The sequence below is a fragment of the Pteropus vampyrus genome, unplaced genomic scaffold (assembly GCF_000151845.1).
Source record: "Pteropus vampyrus isolate Shadow unplaced genomic scaffold, Pvam_2.0 Scaffold98, whole genome shotgun sequence".
Classification (NCBI taxonomy): Eukaryota; Metazoa; Chordata; class Mammalia; order Chiroptera; family Pteropodidae; genus Pteropus; species Pteropus vampyrus.
The window spans coordinates 1,634,977-1,657,697 of NW_011888879.1; the positions used below are offsets into that span (position 1 = coordinate 1,634,977).

General features: G+C 35.5%; 1 protein-coding gene across 17 annotated transcripts in view; it reads left to right on the forward strand.

Moving 5' to 3' along the window:
- RPS6KC1 (ribosomal protein S6 kinase C1) overlaps nucleotides 1–22,721 on the forward strand; it is a 230,633-nt gene that overhangs the window by 98,042 nt on the left and 109,870 nt on the right. For 16 of the 17 annotated variants that reach the window (XM_023533210.1, XM_023533214.1, XM_023533221.1 and 13 more), the window contains 2 exons: nucleotides 5,478–7,064; nucleotides 7,336–7,425. In XM_023533210.1, coding sequence (XP_023388978.1) covers nucleotides 5,478–7,064; nucleotides 7,336–7,425 — 1,677 coding nt within the window. Of the gene's footprint in view, nucleotides 1–5,477; nucleotides 7,065–7,335; nucleotides 7,426–16,862; nucleotides 22,600–22,721 lie in introns of those variants that run through there. The other variant, XM_023533219.1, reaches the window with a different exon arrangement.

Consider the following 22,721-nt stretch of genomic DNA (forward strand, 5'->3'; position numbering starts at 1 on the left):
ATGGGTCCTGGGCAAAGTGTTGGTGGTGGAGGTGGTTGGAAATGGGTATTAGATTCTGAATGTATTTTGAGAATAGAAGTGACATGATTCTATCTTGCCTTACTCCAAGGATTTTGCTCAAATGACTGAAAAGAATGGAGTTTCCATTTACTAAGATAGGGAAAGCCGTGGCACGGGTAGATTTAGAGGGAGCAAGCAGAGATTTGGTTTTGGACATGTGAGTTTGAGATGCTTATTAAATCTAGGTGGTGTTGAGTAGGCAGGTGGATATACCAGACAAGATTTTGGGAGAGAGGTTTAAAATGTTCATTGTTTCTGCTAATGAATCTCTTTTATTTTAACTCTGAGGAAGAAAAAGGGAAAAAATAATTGTATTCAGTCAAGGCCATGAGTGTTATAAAAACTTAAAAAATTTTTAAGATTAAGGATTATGTCACATTCATTATACATATCCCAGCATTTAGCAGAATGCTTAGTACATAGAGGTCCTTGGTCTGTAATCGTTGAATATATTGAGCAGAGAAAAGCCGAATGACTAGGTTAGACGAAAATGATTAGAAAAGCCTCCGAGTGCAGACATACCGAGTAGATGAGGAATGGGAAAGAATTTCTCCCCAAGTTATTTGGAGGACCCAAGGGGTGAAATGATTCTCCTTTTAATAACTAGTTTAAAAAATTATAAAACTAACATATAAAGAAATCAATTTGAACTGTATAGAAGTGTACAAATTAAAATGAAAATTCCCCTTCTCTATTCACTTTGAGTGCCCAGTTCCATTCTGTAGAAATAGAAGGAAAATTTCCTATGTATGTACGAAATATACTCCCTACCTGTTTGCTTTTAAAAAAAAACATAAATGGATCTTACATATTGTTCTGTAGCTTGTTTTTCCCCCCATCTTAACAGTGTAACTTGGGCAGCTTTCTTTTTTTCTCTCTGTATGTCTGCGTTAAGAGAGACAATGTAGTGTGGATTCTGGAGCCAAACTGGCTCATCATTTTCTAGTTGTGTGACCTTGTTACTGAAGTTACTAAATTAACCTCTTTGTGCCTGTTTCTTTATTTGTAAACTGGGAAAGGTAATAATTATCTACTTCATAGGATTGATGTGAGCATTAAATAGTTGGTATCAGCGTAAAACATTCATAATAGGGCCTGGTACATGGTAAACAGTATGTAAGTATTTGCAAATATTGCTATAATTTTTTTGAATAGGTACACAGTATTTGATTGTACAGGTTTACCATAATTTAACTCTTCCTCTATTAATTGGTGTTTAAATTGTTTCTAGTGCTTTTACCTATATGGCTTTGTGTATTTTTGTTTAGTCTTTTTCAGAACTATTTGTAGGACAGATTTATCGAAGTAGAATTTTGCTGGGTCGAAAGATGATTTTGATTATTGGTTCAACAATATTTTATCATTAATTATATATTAATTTAAAGTCCTAATTCTGGTTAAATAAATTTAACAGATTTTCTTTGCCATCTTTCAGAAAACCAATAGTTTAAAATCTGATGGGAGATAGTTTTTATTAAGCCTTATGAGTTGATATTTTCATAGTTTAAAATAGCTAATGTCTACAATTTTGGATGCTTCAGTAGGACTTAGAAAGGTGTCATTTATATTCCTAAAGCGTTAAATATCCTAACTATGTTAGGTATTTTCTATTTATATTTTGTGGTGTAGTGATAACAGGTTTTTTTTAAAGGTTAATGTTACAGTAGTAAAGTTGACCTTTGTGTAAGTTTGTCTGTTGGGCCTGATCTTAACTGTGTAGAAAGTAGAACCTATTCAGTTTTCGTGGGTGAGAAACATCAGTGGGAATAATGTGTTCTTGTAAGTTATGTGGCTTTCATGATTTTGTAATTAAAAAAAAAAAGGGTGTAATAGGACCAAGATTTTTGTTTCTGTAGCTCTATGTTAAGCATTAAATTTAACTGGACACCCAGCAAAGAATGGAGAAGAGCTAAAACAGTTTAGTTATTGCTTCAATATGCAGAGTTTTTTTATAATTCAGTTTGGGTACTTGTTTAGGTGAAGAACAAATTTTATTTAAAAAGTGCCAACAATCCCATTTAGAAATTTTATCTAATAATGAAAAGAGTGACAATGAAATAAGATGCTATATTTGAATAATGAAATTGGTAAACTTGCAAATATTCAGTATTAGCAAGTTGCTGTGAAGATGGGACCAAGGCACATTAGGAGTGGACTCTGGGACAGTCTTTCTGTAAAGAATTAAAAATATCCATGCTTCTTGATGTAGTTCTTAATCATTTCTGGGATTCTGCCCTGATGAAATAATCAGAGATGTCAAGTATTGTACGTAAAAGTATGTGTTATTTTAATTCTTAGAGTAAAAGACTGGAGTATCTTAAGTGTCCATCAATAGAGGAATATTTAAATACATCATATCTATCACATGGATGTGCTATAAGCTATTCCCGTTTGTATTCTCATGAAAATTGGAAAATGTTTGATATGATGTTGTGCATAAAAAGCCTTAAAATAAATGTACTAATTGTTAATAGTGGTTATGGGTAATTTATATTCAGAATCTTTCATTTTCCTTCTTCTTTTCTGTATTTATATTATTTTTACAACAAAGCCGTATTTGTATTAAAGTAGGAAGAAAGCATGACCAAAAATAATGATATTATTATTTATAGAACCCTTTCCTTGAAAAGTTTTCAAAGAATTTATAAAGATGCCATCTTTTTATAACCCAACATAATACATATTTACTTAATACCTATTATTTTACATGCTAGACAGAATTCTCTTCATGTAGTTATGAAGACCCTGCAGTCTAGTAAAGGAGATAATAAAGCATAAAAACAATATTGATATGAAATAGAATGTTGTAAATGTCATAAGAGTGACGAAGTAATATAGAGGATTCATAGAAGGTAGGAACTGTATCCAGTGAGGGGCAACAAAAAACAAAAAAAATTCTGAAGGGCCTTTGGTAATGGATAGGATTTTGACAAGTAGATATTGGGAAACTAATAGGAAAAAAACTTCTAAGTGGTAGGTGTGGTTTGAACAAAGGTCCAGTATGGGTTATATGGAGAGAAATCCAATTCAGATGAATTATGTGGTGAGTTGAGGGAGAGGACCAAATCATGGATTGATACTGTATTACTGAGGGGTTCAAATGCCTTTATGTAGTTGGTACATCATTCAGTAAGTGGAAGGGATTTGGGTTCTTGAAGAGAAAAATGACATCATAATCTCTGTGCTGAAAAGGAGGCTTAATTGGGCAGCAGTTAGTGTGGTAGAGTAATACAGGAAGGACTTAGCGTAGAGATCTAGTTGTAGCTATAATGTTATTCCAAGAAACAGTGGTCAAAGGAATTAAGAGGAAGACTATGAGAAACATTATGCGTAGATCTTATAAGACTTGGAACATGTCAGATGTAGACAGAACAGGGAGAGAAAATAATCCAAGTTCAGTCCAAAGTTTTTATGCCAGAGCGCTTGGAAGTCAGAAAGAGGAAGTAATTTGGGGGACAAAAATGAAGAATTTAAGCATATAATGAATTTTAGATTTTAGTAGCTGATCCAGGTGGAATTGGCCTAAGAATGAATAAAACTTTTCTTAGAACTTTACTAGATACTGTTTCTTGCTGGTCACCAGATCTTTACAGCTGTAATCTTTACATACTGCGTCCACTTTGTGATGGCACGTTTCATTCTGATGAATTATCATTGACTAAATGCCTGTCATGTCCTGCATACTGTGTAGGCTGTAGGTAAACAAAGATAAAGAAGACTTGGTTCTGTCCTCACAGTGGTTACCATCTAGGAGAACTGAAAACAACATGCATCATTTTTTTTTTGGCTTGCTTACAGGAGCATCAACTTCAGGTTTAGGCATTATTGTTACTATGCCACAATAGTGGTATTTGTGATAAAAGGAGTGTGAGTACTGTTGTCAAAAGACTAAAAGAAGATGAAATCAATGCACAGCTCTTTTTTTGAAAGAAGGAAGTTCAAAGCCGTATATGAATTATTAAACTTTAGTTTAAATATGGGAAAATATTAAACACTAAGTATAATCTAGTGAGGACAGAAAGCTAAGAAACAATGAGAGGGAAGATTAAAAGACAATATTCTATACCACTAATTGTTATCAAAATGGAAGACGGCCGTTAACTAGATCACTGGTAGAAGAGATGTACGAGTAACCTAGGGTTAATATGACAGTTACCCTTTATTGAGCAGTTACTCTATGCTAGGCGTAGTATCGGGTGCTTTTTTGTATTTATTGAGTTCCTCTACATGAAATGAAATACAAAGTAGAGAAAGATTTTTCGGATGCTTTCATTGACCTTCTTTCACGTGTAATTGACTGTCAGTTATTATTTTACATATGATTGGTGCGTGATGCTTAATGACAGAATTAAAAAGTGCTGAAAAAGTTGCCTTCGTATTAATAGAGGGATTTGTTTTTAACACATTATTTCTAATTTTTGGAAGCTACAGTTACATCTTCAAAATATACTTCTGTAATTACTGTCAAGGTTTTTAGATCAAATTGAACTTTTCTCTTGTGATACTGTTTCTAGGCAGCAGAGCTTTGGTAGGTTTTTTGATACTTATCATAGTTTATTTATTCAAAGATTCTAATTAGCAAAAGAGGTTTAGTTTTTAATGATTAAAACAAAACAAAAGAATAATTAGGTGAAATAACTACCTAAGAAATATTGCTAATAAAGCATTGGATTATTTTGTATTTGATTTCTATGATTTCTGTGAAATTGACTTTTACGATTTTGGATTTTATAGGTTTCTGATATATATCAGAATATAGAATCAGAATTAATGGCTGCCCAATTCATATTTCTCAATTACATGTGGTCTCATACCACACATAATATGTATGTGGAGGGGAGAAAATGGGGAAAAAATATTATTAATATGTCATTTATAATGGCATAATTATATACCAGATGCCAAATCTCCCCTCTAATCCTGGATGGGGCATTTTCAAAATGGAATAATGTTGATTTTTTTCCCAGTGAAATATACAATTTTAAGCAGCACTTATTTATGGATTTCCACTTGACCAAGGGGCCATGCTTGAAAAAATTATTACATAAACAAATCAGAGCATAATCAGATGTTTCTAAAGCTAAATCATATTTTAACTTTAAAGTAGAAATTCAGCTGTGAGATTTCATATTAGTATTTGTTATAACTAATTTCCCTTCAAAGGAAGAAATAGGTTGACATTTCAAAAATAATTGATTTAGGAGATGTGCTTGAAACTGTACTCACCAGTCAGCAATAACAAGAAGGTATTTTATGAAAATTCTTGTCTTAGAGCAAACTTGATGTATTAATGGGTATCATTGACTAGCTCTTGATTGATTCTTAGTATACTTTTTGTTTTTCTAATGGCTTCAATAAAGAACCATTAATTTGGGGATCTTAAATTTGTTTTTGTTTTTGGTTATATTTGTTCACAGGTGGCAAACTCTGGTCATATATCAGTAAATTTCTAAACAGAAGTCCTGAAGGAAGCTTTGACATTGAGGAAGTGAAAAAATCTGCACTTACTAAAGTTCACCTGCAACAGCCAACATCTAGTCCTCAGGACAGCAGCAGCTTTGAATCCAGAGGAAGTGATGGTGGAACCATGCTTAAAGTTCTGCCATTGAAGACGAGTCTTACTCAGAGCTCTCAAGATGAGAGCAACCAAGATGATGATGGCCAAGATAGCTCTCCAAAATGGCCAGATTCTGGCTCAAGTTCAGAAGAAGAATGTACTACTAGTTATTTAACATTATGCAATGAATATGGGCAGGAAAAGATTGAACCAGGGTCATTGAATGAGGAGCCTTTCATGAAGACTGAAAAGAATAATGCTGATACCAAAGCTATCGAAAGCATCCCAGCCCACCTTGCTGCTGGCAGTGACAGCCCCAGCACACAGCCGATAGCTTATGAGCGGAAGTTCTTCCCTGGAAACGATGACCTGGAAGCAGTTAGTTCTCCAAGAACATCAGATTCCCTCAGTAGATCTAAAAACAGCCCCATGGAATTCTTTAGGATAGACAGTAAGGATAGTACTAGTGAAATCCTAGGACTTGATTTTGGAGAAAAAATGTATAGCCTAAAGTCAGAACCTTTGAAACCATTTTTTACTCTTTCAGATGGAGACAATATTTCCAGGAGTTTTAATATTAGTGAAAGCAAGGTTATAGCTCAGGACACCATTAGCAGGGGATCAGATGACTCTGTCCCAGTTATTTCTTTTAAAGATGCTGCTTTTGATGATGTCAGTGGTACTGACGAAGGAAGGCCCGATCTTCTTGTAAATCTGCCTGGTGAATTGGAGCCAACAAAAGAAGGTGCAGCAATGGGACCTACTAAGTTTACACAGACTAATGTAGGCATAATAGAAAGTAAACTGTTGGAAGCCCCTGATGTTTTATGTCTCAGGCTCAGTACTGAACAGTGCCAAGCTGAAGAAGAAAAAGGCTCAGAGGAATCGAGTGACCCTTCTAGGCTTAAATCTCATAGTATAACAGAGAAACACTATGTGCAGAGGGATCTGGGGATGTTATTTATATCGACCGTTGATCATAGTAGTTCAGGAACCGCGTCTTTGTTACACAGCTCAGATCCTGACTTTCAAGGACTTGGAGTGGTTGAGTCAGCTGTAACTGCGAACAATACAGAAGAAAGCTTACTTCCTATTTCTGAGCCACTCTCAGGTGCTAATGCTAATGAATGTAATGCAAACACAGACACTTTAATGACTGAAGAAGTATTGCTGTTTACAGATCAAACGGACGAAGAGGAACCGATTTTATTTCGGAGAGACTCTGTGACTAAGGGAGAGAGTGGGTTAGCACTAGAAGGAGACAAGGAAATACATCAGATTTTTGAGGACCTTGATAAAAAATTAGCACTAAACTCCAGGTTTTACATCCCAGAGGGCTGCATTCAAAGATGGGCAGCTGAAATGGTGGTAGCCCTTGATGCTTTACATAGAGAGGGAATTGTGTGCCGCGATTTGAACCCAAACAACATCTTATTGAATGATAGAGGTCAGGAACTTTTGCAAATGCATTTCTTTTTATTCGCTGTTGCTTCCAATTAACTGAGTAGGCGTTTTATCTTGTAATTAGTATCTTCATTTCCTGTCTAGAGCTTCATTATCAGTGCAGCAAATTCACCCCCAGTAATAGCTTCTAGTACTTAATGATGCCATTATTCTTAATGATACTGTTTTTAGCTACAAAAGGAGTAATTACAGTTCACTTCTGCAGAAAATGGAAGAGAAAAATGTTTTGATTTCTCCTGTCGTTTTGTTTTTAGGACACATTCAGCTAACGTATTTTAGCAGGTGGAGTGAGGTTGAAGATTCCTGTGACAGCGATGCCATAGAGAGAATGTACTGTGCCCCAGGTTAGCACGATCTCCTACAATATCTCACTTAAAAAAGTAGTTCAGAGGCTCTCATTTCTTTATAGAAGTTGTATTTTTCACTACCAGTTCATGTACTTGTTGGATTTGGTTATCTCTGACTTTCAAAAAAGAAAATTGGGTTATAAAACCATTACATATAGTCCATAGCTGTGTGTGTGTATACATATTTGTTGTTAAACGAATGCATTTGTACTTTGTGTAGGACTGGCAGTGAATTCTTAGAAATGTCTTAACTTAGTGTTTACCCTGAACCTCTTTAAATGGATGATTTTTATTAAGATGTGAGAAGTAGTTGGCTAAAAGGGCGAAATTCCTAAGGCTATAAAGGTGGGTAAAATGGAGAATTAAAAAAAAAACAAACAAATTTGTGACTTCAGTGATGAGCCAAGCTGGCATTTTAGAGCAGATTTTAAAGCCTTTCTATATTTGAGAAATTTGAAGAAGCCTGTTCTTCTTATTCAGAAATGGCCTAGTTAGCCAAATATTTGACACAATAGGTTTCTCTTGCTCTTACTGTATTTTTATTTTTTAAAAATTAGAAACATTTCTTTTGTTGATAATTACAGATCGCCTAAGCATGTGAATTGGGTTTGAGTTAGTTTCTTTCTGTCATCAGTGCAGATAGGGCTATATTTGAATCCAAAGTTTGTTCACCTTTTGCCTGGCAGTCAGCCTCATTGGATGGCCAAAGTTTCTTCACTTGTCACCCCACTGGCTTTCAAAGGAGGTTCAAGCTGATTATATTGACATGATCTGCTTAGTTGTTGATTAATACAGTATTTAATGCTTACTAGCAAACCAGTGTATTATTGATGCTAACATTGTTTCCCTGCATAATGGGAAATGATTATAATTAGGATTGAAAGAGCTATATTGTTTTAGTTACAGCCTTCATTGTTAAGAATAATTTCTCTATTGGGGAATCGCGAAGTTTTTTCAACCTGCAAAGCAAATATCCTAAAACTATTTCCTGAAAACAGTGATTTGGATTTTCTTCTTACTGTTGTTCTCTTTCTTTCCTGTTCTTCCCCTAAATTAGGGCTGTTTGTTTTTATGTCTTTTCAGGGACAATAGAGCATGCCTACATTTTTGGTTTTTCTCAAATAGATGATATTTAATGCTGTTTTTTGAAACCTTATTAGTGTGATTTAGTTAATGGGATAACAAAAAAAATTTTCATAGTGAAATCACTTTATTATGGTTATCTGGTTTTGTTTTGTTTTGTTTTTTTGTTTTTCGGGTAAAACAGATTCTCCCTTTTCTAATTTGATAAAAAATAACATTTTAGGTACCAGTATACAAAAATATATGTGTTAATTACAATGAATTTGGAGGTTTTAGAATCAAAATTAAATATGGGAAGTTTTTTTAAGTCAAATCCTGTGAAATCCTGAAGTCAAGTGCAGTATCAACCTCACATCAAAACCAAATATTTGCAGGGCTTCTTCAATGTTTATAACTTATTATTTCCTATGAGTATTGTTACTTTTTGTTGAAAACTATCTGTAGGATTGTATTTTGGTATTCTAGCAGATTTTTCTTCAAAGTACTGTCATGTTTAATATTACATAGCATGTTGACCTCCTGAGAGTTTTGATATATGTGGAACGAAACCATACTACATTCATTAATAGATATATACTTTCAATTTTGTGTACTGAAATACTGAATTTAATCCAGATCAGTTTCCAAGTTCTAATTTTTACGCCTTTTCCCAGAAATCACAATTCTCATCAGTTACCAGCAGGTGGCAGCCTACCATTAATGGATTTTTGCTGTCATCTTCCAGGTTGTCCTTCACTAACGTTTGAAAAAGGCTGTAGTCTGAAGAAAGGCTTTGTTTTAATTATTTGCATAAAAAAATTATACTCTCAAGGTTTGTGAGTTGCAGAAGTATGCTAGTATTATGGCATGCATTGAACAATGTGGAAATTCTCTTCATTCTTTGGGCCTATTAATTTTTTTTTTTATCACCAGGATAAAGGAAAACCAGTAATGGCCTTAATTGGAAAGTAATGCAAGTGTTCTAATTTAGATGATCTTAAAACTAAAGAGTTACAGAACTCAGTTAAGTCTGTGTACTCTTGCCCCTTATAATGCAAGGAGAATTAGAGCAAAAATTTGTAAATTACTGTTCGTCCCATAATTGAACAGCAGCAATGCTGCTGATAAAAACTACAAGTAGGCCTTCCTCCTCCTCTCAAGGGAGTGGGAGTAATGATAATATACTAATATTTCAATGCCTAAAAATCACAAATCAGTGACTACATGGAGACATAGAGTACTTAGTCTTCTTTTGACCTAAGAAACACTGAGTGTTGAAGTATTTCTCCTCCCCTCTTGCCCTCCCATTTCCCAACTCTAACTTTAGAATTATTGCCCAAGTAAGTCTAAAGCATGTTAAGCATCTGATGTTTAGTTAGAAAGTAAAGTTGTCACAAGGTTATGATGAGAGCGATTCACTTCTGTTTAAACAGCGTGCAACCTCTACCCCTACCACTCTACCCTCCTGGGAATCCTTATCACATATTTGTCCTAAAAACATTATCCACCTGCCCTGTGCTTTATAGTATCAGCAATGTATCTTTTTATCTTGTGGATGATGTGCCTTTATATTTTGAGAAAAATTTCCAGTAACAGATTCGATACATGGACAGAAACTTGAGCAAATGCCAAACTAGCAGGGGGGCCATTATTCTGCTCTATAAATAAGTTTAAAAAAGAAAAAAACACACACACAGAAACCTGTGAATCAACATGTTTTGGTCTAATTGAGGGGAAAAGCAAGATAGATAAATTTTGAAATGCAAATGATCACCTTCTGTTATTTAAGTATAGTTTCTCTCAACTTTACAATCTTAGATTTTAAAAAGTCATAGTCATTTCAGCAAGGATGTCCAATAGTCACAAGTTTCTATTATAAAACGAAGAACTTTAAAAACAAATTGCCACTTTCTTATATTAAAGAAAATAAATCCAACAACAAAAAGACAAAAACCATGGAGCGTTCTCTGTCTACATCTGTGAAAAAGCCAGCAAATAAATGGCTGCAGCTGCAGGCCCATCAAGAGGGTCTTGAGAATACGAATTCACTGATCAAACCCAGCCCTGTTTTCAAAGTAGAAGCCATTCCTTTTAGGTTCACTTTGTATCCTTGGATTATCTAGGACAATTCTCTAGAAAGGTTTTATTTTAAATAAACATCGTTCATGGTAAATGGGTTCCTTTCATACCAGAGATATAGAACGGAGTTCAGGAAGAGAAAGAGCAAAGAAATAGTCCCTAAAGTAGGAATAGATCGTGTAGCATGACGATATAATGTATAACAGAGTCTAGTTTCCATATTAGGAGACTTTTAGACAGATTCTCTTATTTTTTTTTATTGTGATTATAGAACAAAAACAGGAGTAAATTTGTTGTTCTTCTCCAGAGGACTTCCTTGTAGTTACTCTGATTTTATTTCTATTTGTGTACACAGGCACACGCACTAAAAGGATTTTATGTGTTTTATCATCGGAACTATTTATCATAATATAGAATAAAATTTTGTTTATAGCACTGTCAAGGAAAACTAAAATGTCAAAGTAGTTTTTATTATATCAGTATTTTTTTAGCAGTCTACTCAGAAAAGCAGCCAGAAAATAGAACTGATAATATTAGGCATATAAAATACAGAAGACTGTATTTAAAAGTTTAATATGCAACCTAAGACAAGTACAATTGTTTATGTGTTAGTTATTATGCAGATATCATCAGTTAAGTTTCCCTGACTAGTCTTAAGAAGTCGAGATGGTATCCTGTCAATGCGTGTCCTTCACCTTTATTTTCCACCCCATTGTAAGCCTTTATAAATGCTTGAAATTTACATTGCTATTTCTCACTGAATACTTTTCAGACCTGAAAATATATAGGTGAATATGTGTGTAAATTGAAGAAGTCCGAAATGCTCTTTACTGCAGCCCAATCTCCACGCTCCCACATGTCAAATGACAGCTTTGCTTCTTCTCTTAGGCAGTTTCACACTTGGAAACGGCTCACAGCTGACGGGCGAAGTGAAACATAGAAAAGTCATGCTGAAAACTCTCTGTAAAATTCCATTTGAGAGCATGAGATTTATTTACTACCATCCTTTGCTCTTCTAGCCTGACTTTATCACATAGTTCATGAATATATTTTTCGAGAGTAGTCTCTCCTGCCCTTTTCCATAAACATGTTTTACACACAATTTGTTATTTTTTAAGCATGATGCTCTGTGTAATAGTGATGTATTTGATAATTAGATATAGGACTCAGACCGCGGGTGGTTTAAAATACCATGAAGTCGTCATAATTTTAAAATTTAGAATACTGAGATGGAATTGAAAATTACCAAACCTCTGTATTTGTCCCATATCAGTCATTAACTCAGCACGACCTTGTGCAAGTTATTTAAGACTGGTTAGTCCTTAATTTGTCAGTAGTAAAATAGATTTGTTGAGTATAAAAAAGATCACAGATGTCAGATCATCATTAGACAAAATTTTATACAAATTAGTCAAAATTCAAGTTCATCTTATGAAGGCAAGAATTTTCTCCCAAGTATAAATATTGATTTCTTGTCTAGGGTTAAAAGGATTATTTTACTTGGAGGACTTTCTAAGTATCTATTTTTACTCACTTAGAGAGTTTGTACACAAAGTATATAATGTAGAAATGAGGGCTTTATGGAAAAAATTTTTATTTAGAGGAAAAAAACCAAGACAGCTTTTGAGTAAGGTGAAGTTCGAATATCAAGATTTTCAGCAAACAGAATTGTTTAAAGAAGAATCATTTAGGTCTGAGAATTTTGGGTTCCTGGGTAACTTTATCAAGCACAAGGAATCTAATTTTAGGAATGCAAAGTTGATAGAGAAAGCAAACAAATACAGACGTATATTTTGAAATAATAATGACATAACCAGGAAATATGGCTATATCCCTGGTGTAGTCTTTATATATATATTTTTCTGCCTAAAGGAGCAAGAAGAAAAAGGCAAGAGGAGCTTTAGAAATAATTTTAAAAGAGTAAAATATTTGTGGTTAATATTTAAACATTATGTTTCAAACAGTAACTCTTTTGTTTGATTTACCCTTAAGCAAAACTTCAGCAGTAACGCTCTTGTACATAGTAAATGTTTTAATGTTTTCTTTGAATGATTAGCAAGTACTTTTAATCTTTTGCCTTCAGTCGCTATTGTCACAAAAACGATCTACATCTTCAAGAGAGAACCAGTAACTTTTCAAGTTTATGATAGAAGAGTGAAAATCTTACATTGAGGGGAATTGTCTGGTATAGTCCCTGTGATTGAAGAGGCTTGTGCCCTAAGTATAGGGCCACATCAGGTCTTCCCTTGTCTAGGCAAGGCCCTTCTGACGGAGCGAAAATTAAGGGATTGCTGTATATAGGCTCGAGGGTCTGGAACCTCGGGGTCCATCCTTAGGTATGATGTATCCTAGAACCTGCACATAATACAGGTGACGGGCCAGTCACTTTCATCTCTGCATTACGGTCGTTCCATATTGAAACATACCTATTCTAAAATCATACCCGTCATCAGGCCAAAATGTGATTTTCTGTAGTGATGGGAATGAGACCGAGAAATAGCAAAGCATTCAGTTTCTGTTATTTGGCACCTCAGTGAGTAACACATTAGCCCTCTCAAGAGAAAAAATTCTTCAGCTGTGAGAAGTAGTGAAAAAATTGATACTGTATTTCACCTCTTTCGTATGAAAACATTGTCTTTGTGTATTTCATAATGCTACCTGATATTGGAGAGTGTGAGATTTACCTCAAGCTTTAAATTATTAAAAGGAAGTTAATTTTCATTTCTCATTTACTCTAGACTCTTTTCTTTATGGTTTTAAACATTTTTTTTAGAAGGGGAACAGCAGACTAGATACTTGTAGTTTTAAGTGATAGCTGCATGTAATGCTTCTTAATTTTCAAGTTTAAATTGATATTTTGGCAACTCTTCAGTTAATTGTTCTCACTACCATATTATAAAGAAGAAAGTGAACTATCTCTTCCAATATTTAACTAAGAAGATGCAGTGTTGAGTTAAACATTATGCAAAACACTATTGGCTAGCTAGTTTGATGACCAAATCATCAGTTTCTATACCATGTAAAATCTTGTCATGGAACATGCATGCGCACTGTGTCTGCCAGTTTTACAGTTTTCAATTAGCCTTTTTCTCGTCAATCCACTTTAATGGTTTTGGTTGGGTTTAATGGCTGTGACACCCAATGGCTATTCAGAATAGAGTTGTTGCGATGTGATCAATGGAAAATGGAGCACGCTGTTGGTTTTGGTACTAGAAGTGCATGGCGAGAGAGTGAGCAAGACTGAATAGAGCTGAGAATTATAATCAGTCAACCAGAAGTCATATGGTAGCTATCTGTTTCTTATTTTATCTCACAAGAAAACAGTATAGTAATGATACCTATAAACTCCCTTGAACAAGTAATTCTTGGCTCTGGAATGCTGAGTCAAGTTAAATCAAGGAGTTTTGACTAAAGTTGTGCAGATAGTTGCAGGAAAGCTCAGAACATGATTGCCAGGTCACCATGACAAAAAGAAATGTAGAGATGGGTCGTGGGAGAAAAGCAGCATTTGGTATTTTGTAAGCCTAGCCCAAGTTAGCTGACCGTGGTGGTGTACTTACGTCTAAGTCCCCATGTATAATAAATACAACAAGCCTGGGGTTTCAGGTAATTAAATTACCTGAAAACCAGCTGAATGAATGTGATGGTGTCAAAAAAAAAACTGGGATGAGCCAAGAAAGCACGCTTGTGAAAGGTGGAGCAGCGCACCTCTCCCATTGCCTGTGGCGCTGAGGAGAAGAGCAGAGCCCAGCTGCTGTGGGCTCTCCTCTCTGCAGGGTGCTGGCCTCTGTCCTTGGCCTTCTCTGGATAATGCTCTAACAAACTGGAGTAAGTGATACTGACAACTTTTACACAATTTGCAGACCTTCCTGGACAAATACGGCATTTGAATAATCAATTGAGTACAGTGTTGGGGGGCTTTATGGAATGTAGAAGTGCTAATTGGGCAGCCAACATTGTCTTTTAAAAAAGGAGCAAAATGCCCATTTGAAAGCCTGGGCCAGGAAATGCACACTCCAAGCTCTAGTTATTCTCTCCCCCTAAGAATTAAGATCTGCACGGAGACGTTGTGAGACCTTAGGCAAGTATATTTCTCTCTGAATGACTTCATTTTAAATACACAGTTTATCTAAACACTTTCAGATTATTTTAAACTTTAAACTTTTAAACTTTGATAATTTAGGTTATAGGTATAAGAGGAACAATCCAAACCTGCAGTTAAAATGAAATTTTATTCTCATAGTTGATATGGCTTTTAGTTTTACTTTCAGTTGAAACATTTTGTCTACTCTTTGCGGAAACTGTAAAAATATGTCTCTATATCTGAAATAATACCTTGAGGGAAAACTAGGTAGTATAGTTGTTCTATAGTATACTTAAATGAATTTGATTTTGATAACATTTAAACACAATTTCTGATACTAATTATGTTACCAGAGCAGCATCCAGATAAACCAGCTTACACATTTGTAGCACATTTGATGTAATTGTGTGCCTGGATTTCTTTGAAAAGGAGCAGGAGAAACCTTGAGTTATCTCCCAATCCTGTCTCCTTCCTGCTTTCAGGGCTTTTCAGCATTTTTTCCTTGCCAAATGCCTTTCGTGCCAGAACAAACTGTAGTGGTCCCTGTGACCTGCAGAGGGGAGCACTGGAAGGTGTCCCTCTAGTACCCCACTTCAAACTAACATCATCTCTTGCCTGGACCACTGCAGTCATCAGCTGACCGGCCTCCATTCTCACCCTGCATTTCATCTAGCAGCCAGAGTATGCTTTAGATAACATTTGAAACTTTGTAGCTTACCATGTGTAAAAGTGCAAAAGGACTTGATGTAGATCTCTATACTAATGGGACTTAAAGAAAATGAATGTGATGAGGGCTTTGTAGGTGCTTTGAATGCCTTGAATGAACAGTGCTACCAAACACAAGATTGATATATTTATTCAACAAGCGTTTGTTAAGTGCTTCCTGTGTCCCAGGCACTGTGTCTAGGAGCTAGAAATAAAAGACATAATTGGTATAACACCGACAGTTACTTTTGAAGATTTATATTAAAAAGGAGAGTACCCAAACAGAAGACATATACCACTGGTTAATTAGGACATTAATAGGCTTTTAAAGGTGAATAGTTGTATTTAAGAATGGTGATTTACTAGGCTAACAAAAGATAGGCTTAGCTGTCCCTTTTCTTGCAGTTTGGTTCTGTATTTTGTTGGATACAAAAAAATTTCTTTCTTCTGTGTTTCTTTTTCTTTGCTCTTTAGTCATCAGCTGTAGTGGAAGACTAATGCTCAGCCCCTGCATAGAAAATCTTTATACACAGCAAGAGCTGGTGAGAGAAATTGACTAGAATTTTGTAATCCTAGTCCCTTTCAATTAGCAGCAGATGCTGTAGGAAAGACTGGAGGAGCACGGGAATAATGTTTCCACGCTCTAGCTGGCGTGGGTGCTCATTGCAGAAGAAAGATGTTCTTTTCCTTGGTCCAAGTATGTCACTGATGACAGATCAGGTTTTTTATTATTATTTTTTTAACCTTTCTCTACTCCTACATAAGGCCATTAATGAAGTCTGGCTCACTTGGAGGAAAGTTAACAAATTTTTGATCATTTATAACAGCGTTTGCAATCTTATTGAATACTTACACACTTCATGGAAAATTCACTCTAGCTTTTTTTTTTCTGACCCTATAAAAGTATACATGGTATTTAATTTTAAAGTTTATAAGAATGTAACTTAATTTTTATATCCTCTTATTCACTGAAGATTTCTCTTTTATTCCAAAAGCTAATATACTTTTGTTAGTTATGTTTCTTTTCCAAAAGAAAGAGTTGGAATTCTTAAGGTCAGATATTTAAAGTTAATTTTTAAACAATATTTTGGGGGAAAAAATCCTGTGGCATTAGAAAAAGATATTTACCCTCCCTCACTAAAATATACTTATTATTTTATGTGCCTTTAAAATTGTTCTATCATTCTGATAGTTGGATAAAGTGCTATGTCATTTATGTGACAGATTCTTCCAGAATCGAAATGTTGGTTTGACTATTACATGAACACTTATTTGCAACAGTTGCTGCTTTTCATTGAGTTTTATATAACCTCTTAATAACAGTTCCCACAGTTACTATAACTTTGAGAGTGAAAGAAATGAGGCTTCTACAATTTCATTTAAAAAAAGGTGTAGTTAAGGAGAACAGTTTAGAAAAAAAATTTAAATACTTGTTCTCAATTAAAATAGAATTCATATGTGAAATTCTTGTCTCAGAAAAATCTGAACTTAATATATTTCCTAGCATACCCTGGGAGGAAGATAGCAACAACAGAACACACTGCTACCAAGAGGACGCTATGGAATTGTCTCTGGAGATTTTTGGAATGGGTGTGAGTAACTGTATTATTAGTGTTAGTAGAGGTATGTGGAAAGATGAGATGATCTGTGTGTCTGCCTTAGTGGAAAAACCAGTCATGTCACCAGTTTGAAGGTGTGCCTCAATAAATCCATCAGGAAGTAAACTGGAATATGAGATTCCCTTGTTTATCAAGCCTCGTGGTAGTAATGTCTTTTAAAGAGGAATGAATTCTGAATTTGGGATGTTGAGGGCACCACGGCTACTTGAAATGCAAGATGATTCATCTTTATATCTTAGTTGGAAGGTTGATCTTCATTTAAAGCTTGAGTTTGAGACACATTTTCTAGCTTTTTCCATTTTTCTTTATCATTTCCAGCATAGTTTTAGCATTGTCTTTGGTTAATTTTGAGCCGTGTGTTTGACAGATCTGAGTGGTTTAAATTGTATAGTCCAAAAAGACAGGGACTATAGATAGTAGCTGTCATGGTTTCCGTGATGCTGGGATCACGTGGTCTCTCCGGTGTCTTTCAGACTTCCCAGAGTCTGAGTGAGTACTTGGCTTCTTTCCCTTCACTTCTCATACAGATACAGACGTTTCGCGGTTCCCTGAGTCCAAGCTTTCTGTTTTCATGTTCCTTTACTTTTCAGGAGCAAGGCTCATTATGGTTACAGTTTTGTGGTCAGGTTAACATTATTTTTGGCTATAAGAGGGAGACTTGGTAAACTCTGATTATCATAAGGACTATAAAACTCTCTTATTCTGTGTTTTAGTAAACCCTTTGACAATATAGGTTACCAAGGCAGCATTATTTTTCTGAAAAATAACCTGGCTTATTGAAGAGTTCTCTGAGGTGTTAAACATGAGTAAGACTAAGGCAAAACACATTTTATGTTGTGGTATCTTTATTGTTTTATGCAAACTTGTTTATTCACATGTGAAATAAAATAGTTTCATTCATTAGTATGAATCAAGAAGACTGTGTATTGTACTAGAATATGAGAATCGATAGTGCTAAAGATAGACGTGTAGAATTTTGCTAAACTGTTCTCACACGTTTGGTGTCCTTAAAAAATTCTGATGATTTGAATTCTAATCTGGAGCTGATTCTGTGTCTCCATGACATTAAAAGATGCTAATGGTTAGTTTTGATGACACTGATTCATTTCGCTTGCCACCGGGCCTCTCAGGGAAAGGGAAGAGTGGCTGTGTCTGGAAAGGAGGAAAGGGAAGAGTGAGGAGCGCTGGCTCATTTTAGCCTAATCCCACTCTTTGGGCATCTTAGGTTAATGGAGGGAAAAGAAGTTATGAGAAAGGCTCATGAGTGCTTTTGAAAACACTTTCAGGATCATAAAATTACAGGTAGAAAGAATGTTAGAGGTCTGGCTGTCCTCGTTTTCGCAGAAGCTTCGTGATACTCAGCCAGGCTCAAACAGTAATAACGTAGCTAGAGCCCTGTCAATACATTTCTTTGACTCAAAGATAAAAATCCAGGATTCTTCGCTATTACCATCTCTTTTCGAGTTTTTGTGGGAAGAATCTGAGAATTTGTTTGTCTTTCTAGGGAATAGCTTTTCCCCAGTCACTTCGCTAAATGCCTGTAGTCCCGCTGCACTCGTGGAGACTGAGGAGACTGTCGCTTCATCCTGGAAATTGCAAATATAGAATGTAGGGTGGGAGGGGCATGCACAGAACCTTATTCACATGTTGGGGTTTACAGGAAAAATATTTCAAAAATTGACAAAACATTGGTAAAATTTATCTTTTAAAATGTGTTTCTGCGTTTTTCAGAGATTAAAAAAATTCAAGGTAGGAGTTTAAAGGGATTTCCCAGCTTCACCATGTTATATTTTTAAAATTTGTTTAAAAAATTTGTTTGGTATTTCTTTATATTCTCTACTTTTGAAGTTAGACACATACACCTGACAGTTCACCTGGTGTTTGTAGTAGCTATCATGTAGCTTTATATGTAAACCGGTACTCTTGGTTTACGCTTAAATTTTTTGTATAGATTTTCCAAGTACAGCAGCTTCAGAACAGTGGTTTGACAGCCACACAACCTCAGGCTTCTTTTTGACAATGCAATTTCAGGGCATGTCTTTACAATTTTAATCTAAGAATTGGAGTTAGTTTGTAATAATGTTATATTAATATTATATAATATCAACATAATATAATATTAATAATTCAGATTGTAGCTCACTAGACACTGTGACAGCCCATATTTGAAGCAGTATGGTGGTCATTATCTACCTGTTAAGGACTCTGACAGAAAATTGTGAGGGATTTCAAAGCAGCATAAAACCAATAAAGGAATATAGCTTGTCAGTCTCATGAATTTCCTCTCAAACTTTTCTAGCCAAGTACTTCTGACTGTAGAGGTGATATGAAACAGGTACCCCAGGGGATTAGTGAAATATGATCCTGAAGTTCCTTTGAAGTCTTTTTATCTTGCAAATCAATGCAAATGTTACATTCTGTTTCATAATAGATCTGTGTTTCTTTTCATAGTAAAACAATATTCCACCCCCTCCCATACATATAAAAATCTTTATCCTCAGGAAGATGTACTGTGCTTATCTGGTAGTTTTAAGGACCTCCCCCCACCCCTCATGACACAGAGTGACACATTTCATCCCCAGTACACAGCCTCAGAAGTGATATGGGAAACAGGCGTACCATGTCGCTTTTGATGTCTAGGCTACAGGGGTAGTGGCACTTTGGGCCTTTTTGCTGAATTTAAAAGGAGCCTGTATAAATTATATTAGCCATTGATTACATCTTGTAGACTTAGTGGCCCTTCGCTCAATTCTAACAGGAAACCTTTCTGAGCAGAGTCTCAGAGTATGGCTCAGGTTTAGTGCTCCTCAGGGCATGTCGTTAGACCCTGTAGATCCATCTCGTTAATTTTCACTTTTCCTGAGTTGATTGGGTCTGATGTTCCTCTTTCTCCCAGACACACAGATACAATATTCTTTCTCTTCCAAAGTCACCTACCTAAATAAGCTCTCCATAAAGTTGCTTGGAGATTTTAAATAACTCATGTAAAATGTTAGACACGGTTCCTTACATATAGTAAGCAGTCAGTAAATGTTAGCTGCTATTTTATTGTTGCACTTAACCATTATTGCAGTGTGTACCTACTATGAACAGAACAACAGATCATGCACGGAGAGCGAGACTTGTTGGTGGCATATTCAGAACAGATGGCTGATCAGTCATTTTGGGTCTTGACTTGTGAACACATAGCACCTTTATTATAAAAATAAGAATTATATTACTCTTTGCTGCACGATTAAAGAAAATGGAATAACTTAAATACTTGACCAAAATTATGTTAAAAGATAAAACTATGGTAGTGGGGAAACTGATTTTAGTTTCACATTATTTAGCAGTGCGGCCAGTGCATGGACTTCTCTGGAGTACAGCCTAGTGCCTAGTTTGTGCTGCTTATGTGTGTTGGTTGAGTGAGTCTGTTAGGTTGAGACCTCATTGTGGAGGCCTGATTATATATGTACCTGATTAAGCAAGACATTTGAATGTTATTTAATGGTCAAGGAGCAGCCATTTCAGAATTTTGAACAGGAAAATGATATATTGCCTACTTTAGATGACGGAAATATGCAAAAGGTTGTATTTGATGACAGGACTATGGTAAATTTACTTTTCTAAAGTTTCTAAGAACAGACACCTTTTCTGAAGTTTTCAGAGCACGCTTATGAAGAGTGGGGAGGTTGGGAATAGGGTGGGGGCAGTGTATTTAAATCAGTACTTTGAGAGCCCCCAAGGAATGGTTCTTCACGAGAATCACTATTTTAGGAAATCCTTGGGTGTCAAAATTATGGAACTTAGAGCTGAATTTAACCCAGAGGCCCTCACATCTAACCCTCATATGATAAGTGAGATTAAGTGAATTTCCTAAGGCTCCTAGCCCAGACTCCTGGTCCCTTGTCAGTCTTTCTGTCATGTATACATTGAAGTCGTAGGAAGCCATGTAGGTGAGCACTCAGGCAGGCCCAGCCTAAGTGCCTTCGTCTTCCCCGCTCCAACAAGCCTGAATGTTTTCATATCATCTTGTTATATATTTAAAATTGTACCACTTAGAGATTCATGTAGGTTAATAAGTATAGGAATGAAAATAAAAACCTCACCAATCCCGAGGCAAATCGCTTAAACATTTTGTCATGTTTTCTCACCAGCCTTTAAAAAAAATACATACTCGTAAAATTAGAATTCTATTGTTTTATAGCTTGTTTTTTTAAAATTTAATATATCCAGACATTGACTTATATACTTACACCTCAAATGACTACATCATTTTAAATGCTTATATAATAGTAGTGTATCATACAGATGTGCCATATTTTGTATAATTAAATCTCTAGGTAGTTCTCAGTTTTTGAAACCAGCTGCTGTTTTATAAGTGCAAATGGCTCTAGAAGGATTAGAAAACTTTTGGTCATTTACACAATAGTCTGAGTTAAATATCTGTGTTTTCGTTTTGCCACCTAGCTGAGAGCAGCTAGTTAGAGAATGGGCTTGTGATCTGGAGGGACACTCACTCAGTAGGGAGAGGAAAGACTGGGAAGGGGCTAGTGTGAAGGGGCGTAGTTTTAGCTACCTCATATACAACCCAGAGGAAGCGGTTGGGTGCCGGGATATGGAAGGAGGTTGCAGAAATGGAGTAATTTCAGCATTTTGCATATGAATGGCTTTTTTTTCTTTCTCTGGTCCATAGGACCTTTTCTTCAAGACTTAAAGCTTATGCTGTTTTATGAGTTTTGTAGTTTTACATGTATCTTTACTAAGTACTGGTTAAAAGGCTGGGCACCTGAGCACCACTTCCAGTTACTACTTTCCAAATTCTAACCTAACCGCTTAAGACCTTTGGAACTTTGTTATGAGGTGTGGGCTACCAGCAGACAGCTAATACATGTATTTTGTCAGTCAAATGGAAATGAAAGGGCAGATATTGACAAAGCTTAATTACTAACTGAATGTCCTTAGGAAAGGACAAGAAAGAATATAGCCAACATGACTTAAGGGCTAAAAGCCTCAGAAATGGTGAAATGAGTTTTTGCTGATTTGTGGAGAAAACTGAAAGATGAAACCTGAAAACTCTCACTCTTCAGGAACTTGTGCTGTTGAGAGATATGGATAACAGATAACAGATAAAATCGTAATTTGTCGATATTCTAAAAGCCCTTATCTTAGCCAGGAATTTCAGTCCTGGCTTAAAACAACATATCATTCTGGACTTCTAAATAACAGAATGGGTAAATTTGCATTTCACATGCTCCTCTTTTAGTTGAAAACCGTTGATTATGTAGGGGAGAGATGATACCATAAACTAGGTTTTAGTTCTGTTACTCATTTGCTGTATGACATTGGGCAAGGCATTTCACCTCTCTGGTTTCTAATCTGTAAAAGGATAATTAATACTGGTGTAAATGATTTTTGCAGTTCCTTCTGAACCTAGGGTCTTTATTTCTAAAACAAAACGTGACCTCTGAGGTAGGGCTGGCTATACTTTCTCAAATTTGAAAAATTAAGCAAAATGCTGATCTAGTAGATTCGTGTAACTTAAGTATACCATCTTGAAGGTGTCCCTCTATCAACTAAAGAACAAATGTTTCACTTTAATATATGACTGCGTCAAAAAAAAAAAAAAATGCAGCCACAGTAGGTGACCAAAGGGATAAGTAACTTTCAGGAATTTTGAAAGCCCAGTGGTATTTAGTATATGCTCTCTCAGCATTAAAAAGGTCACCTTGCTAATACATGTTAATTTTGAAAGTTTAATT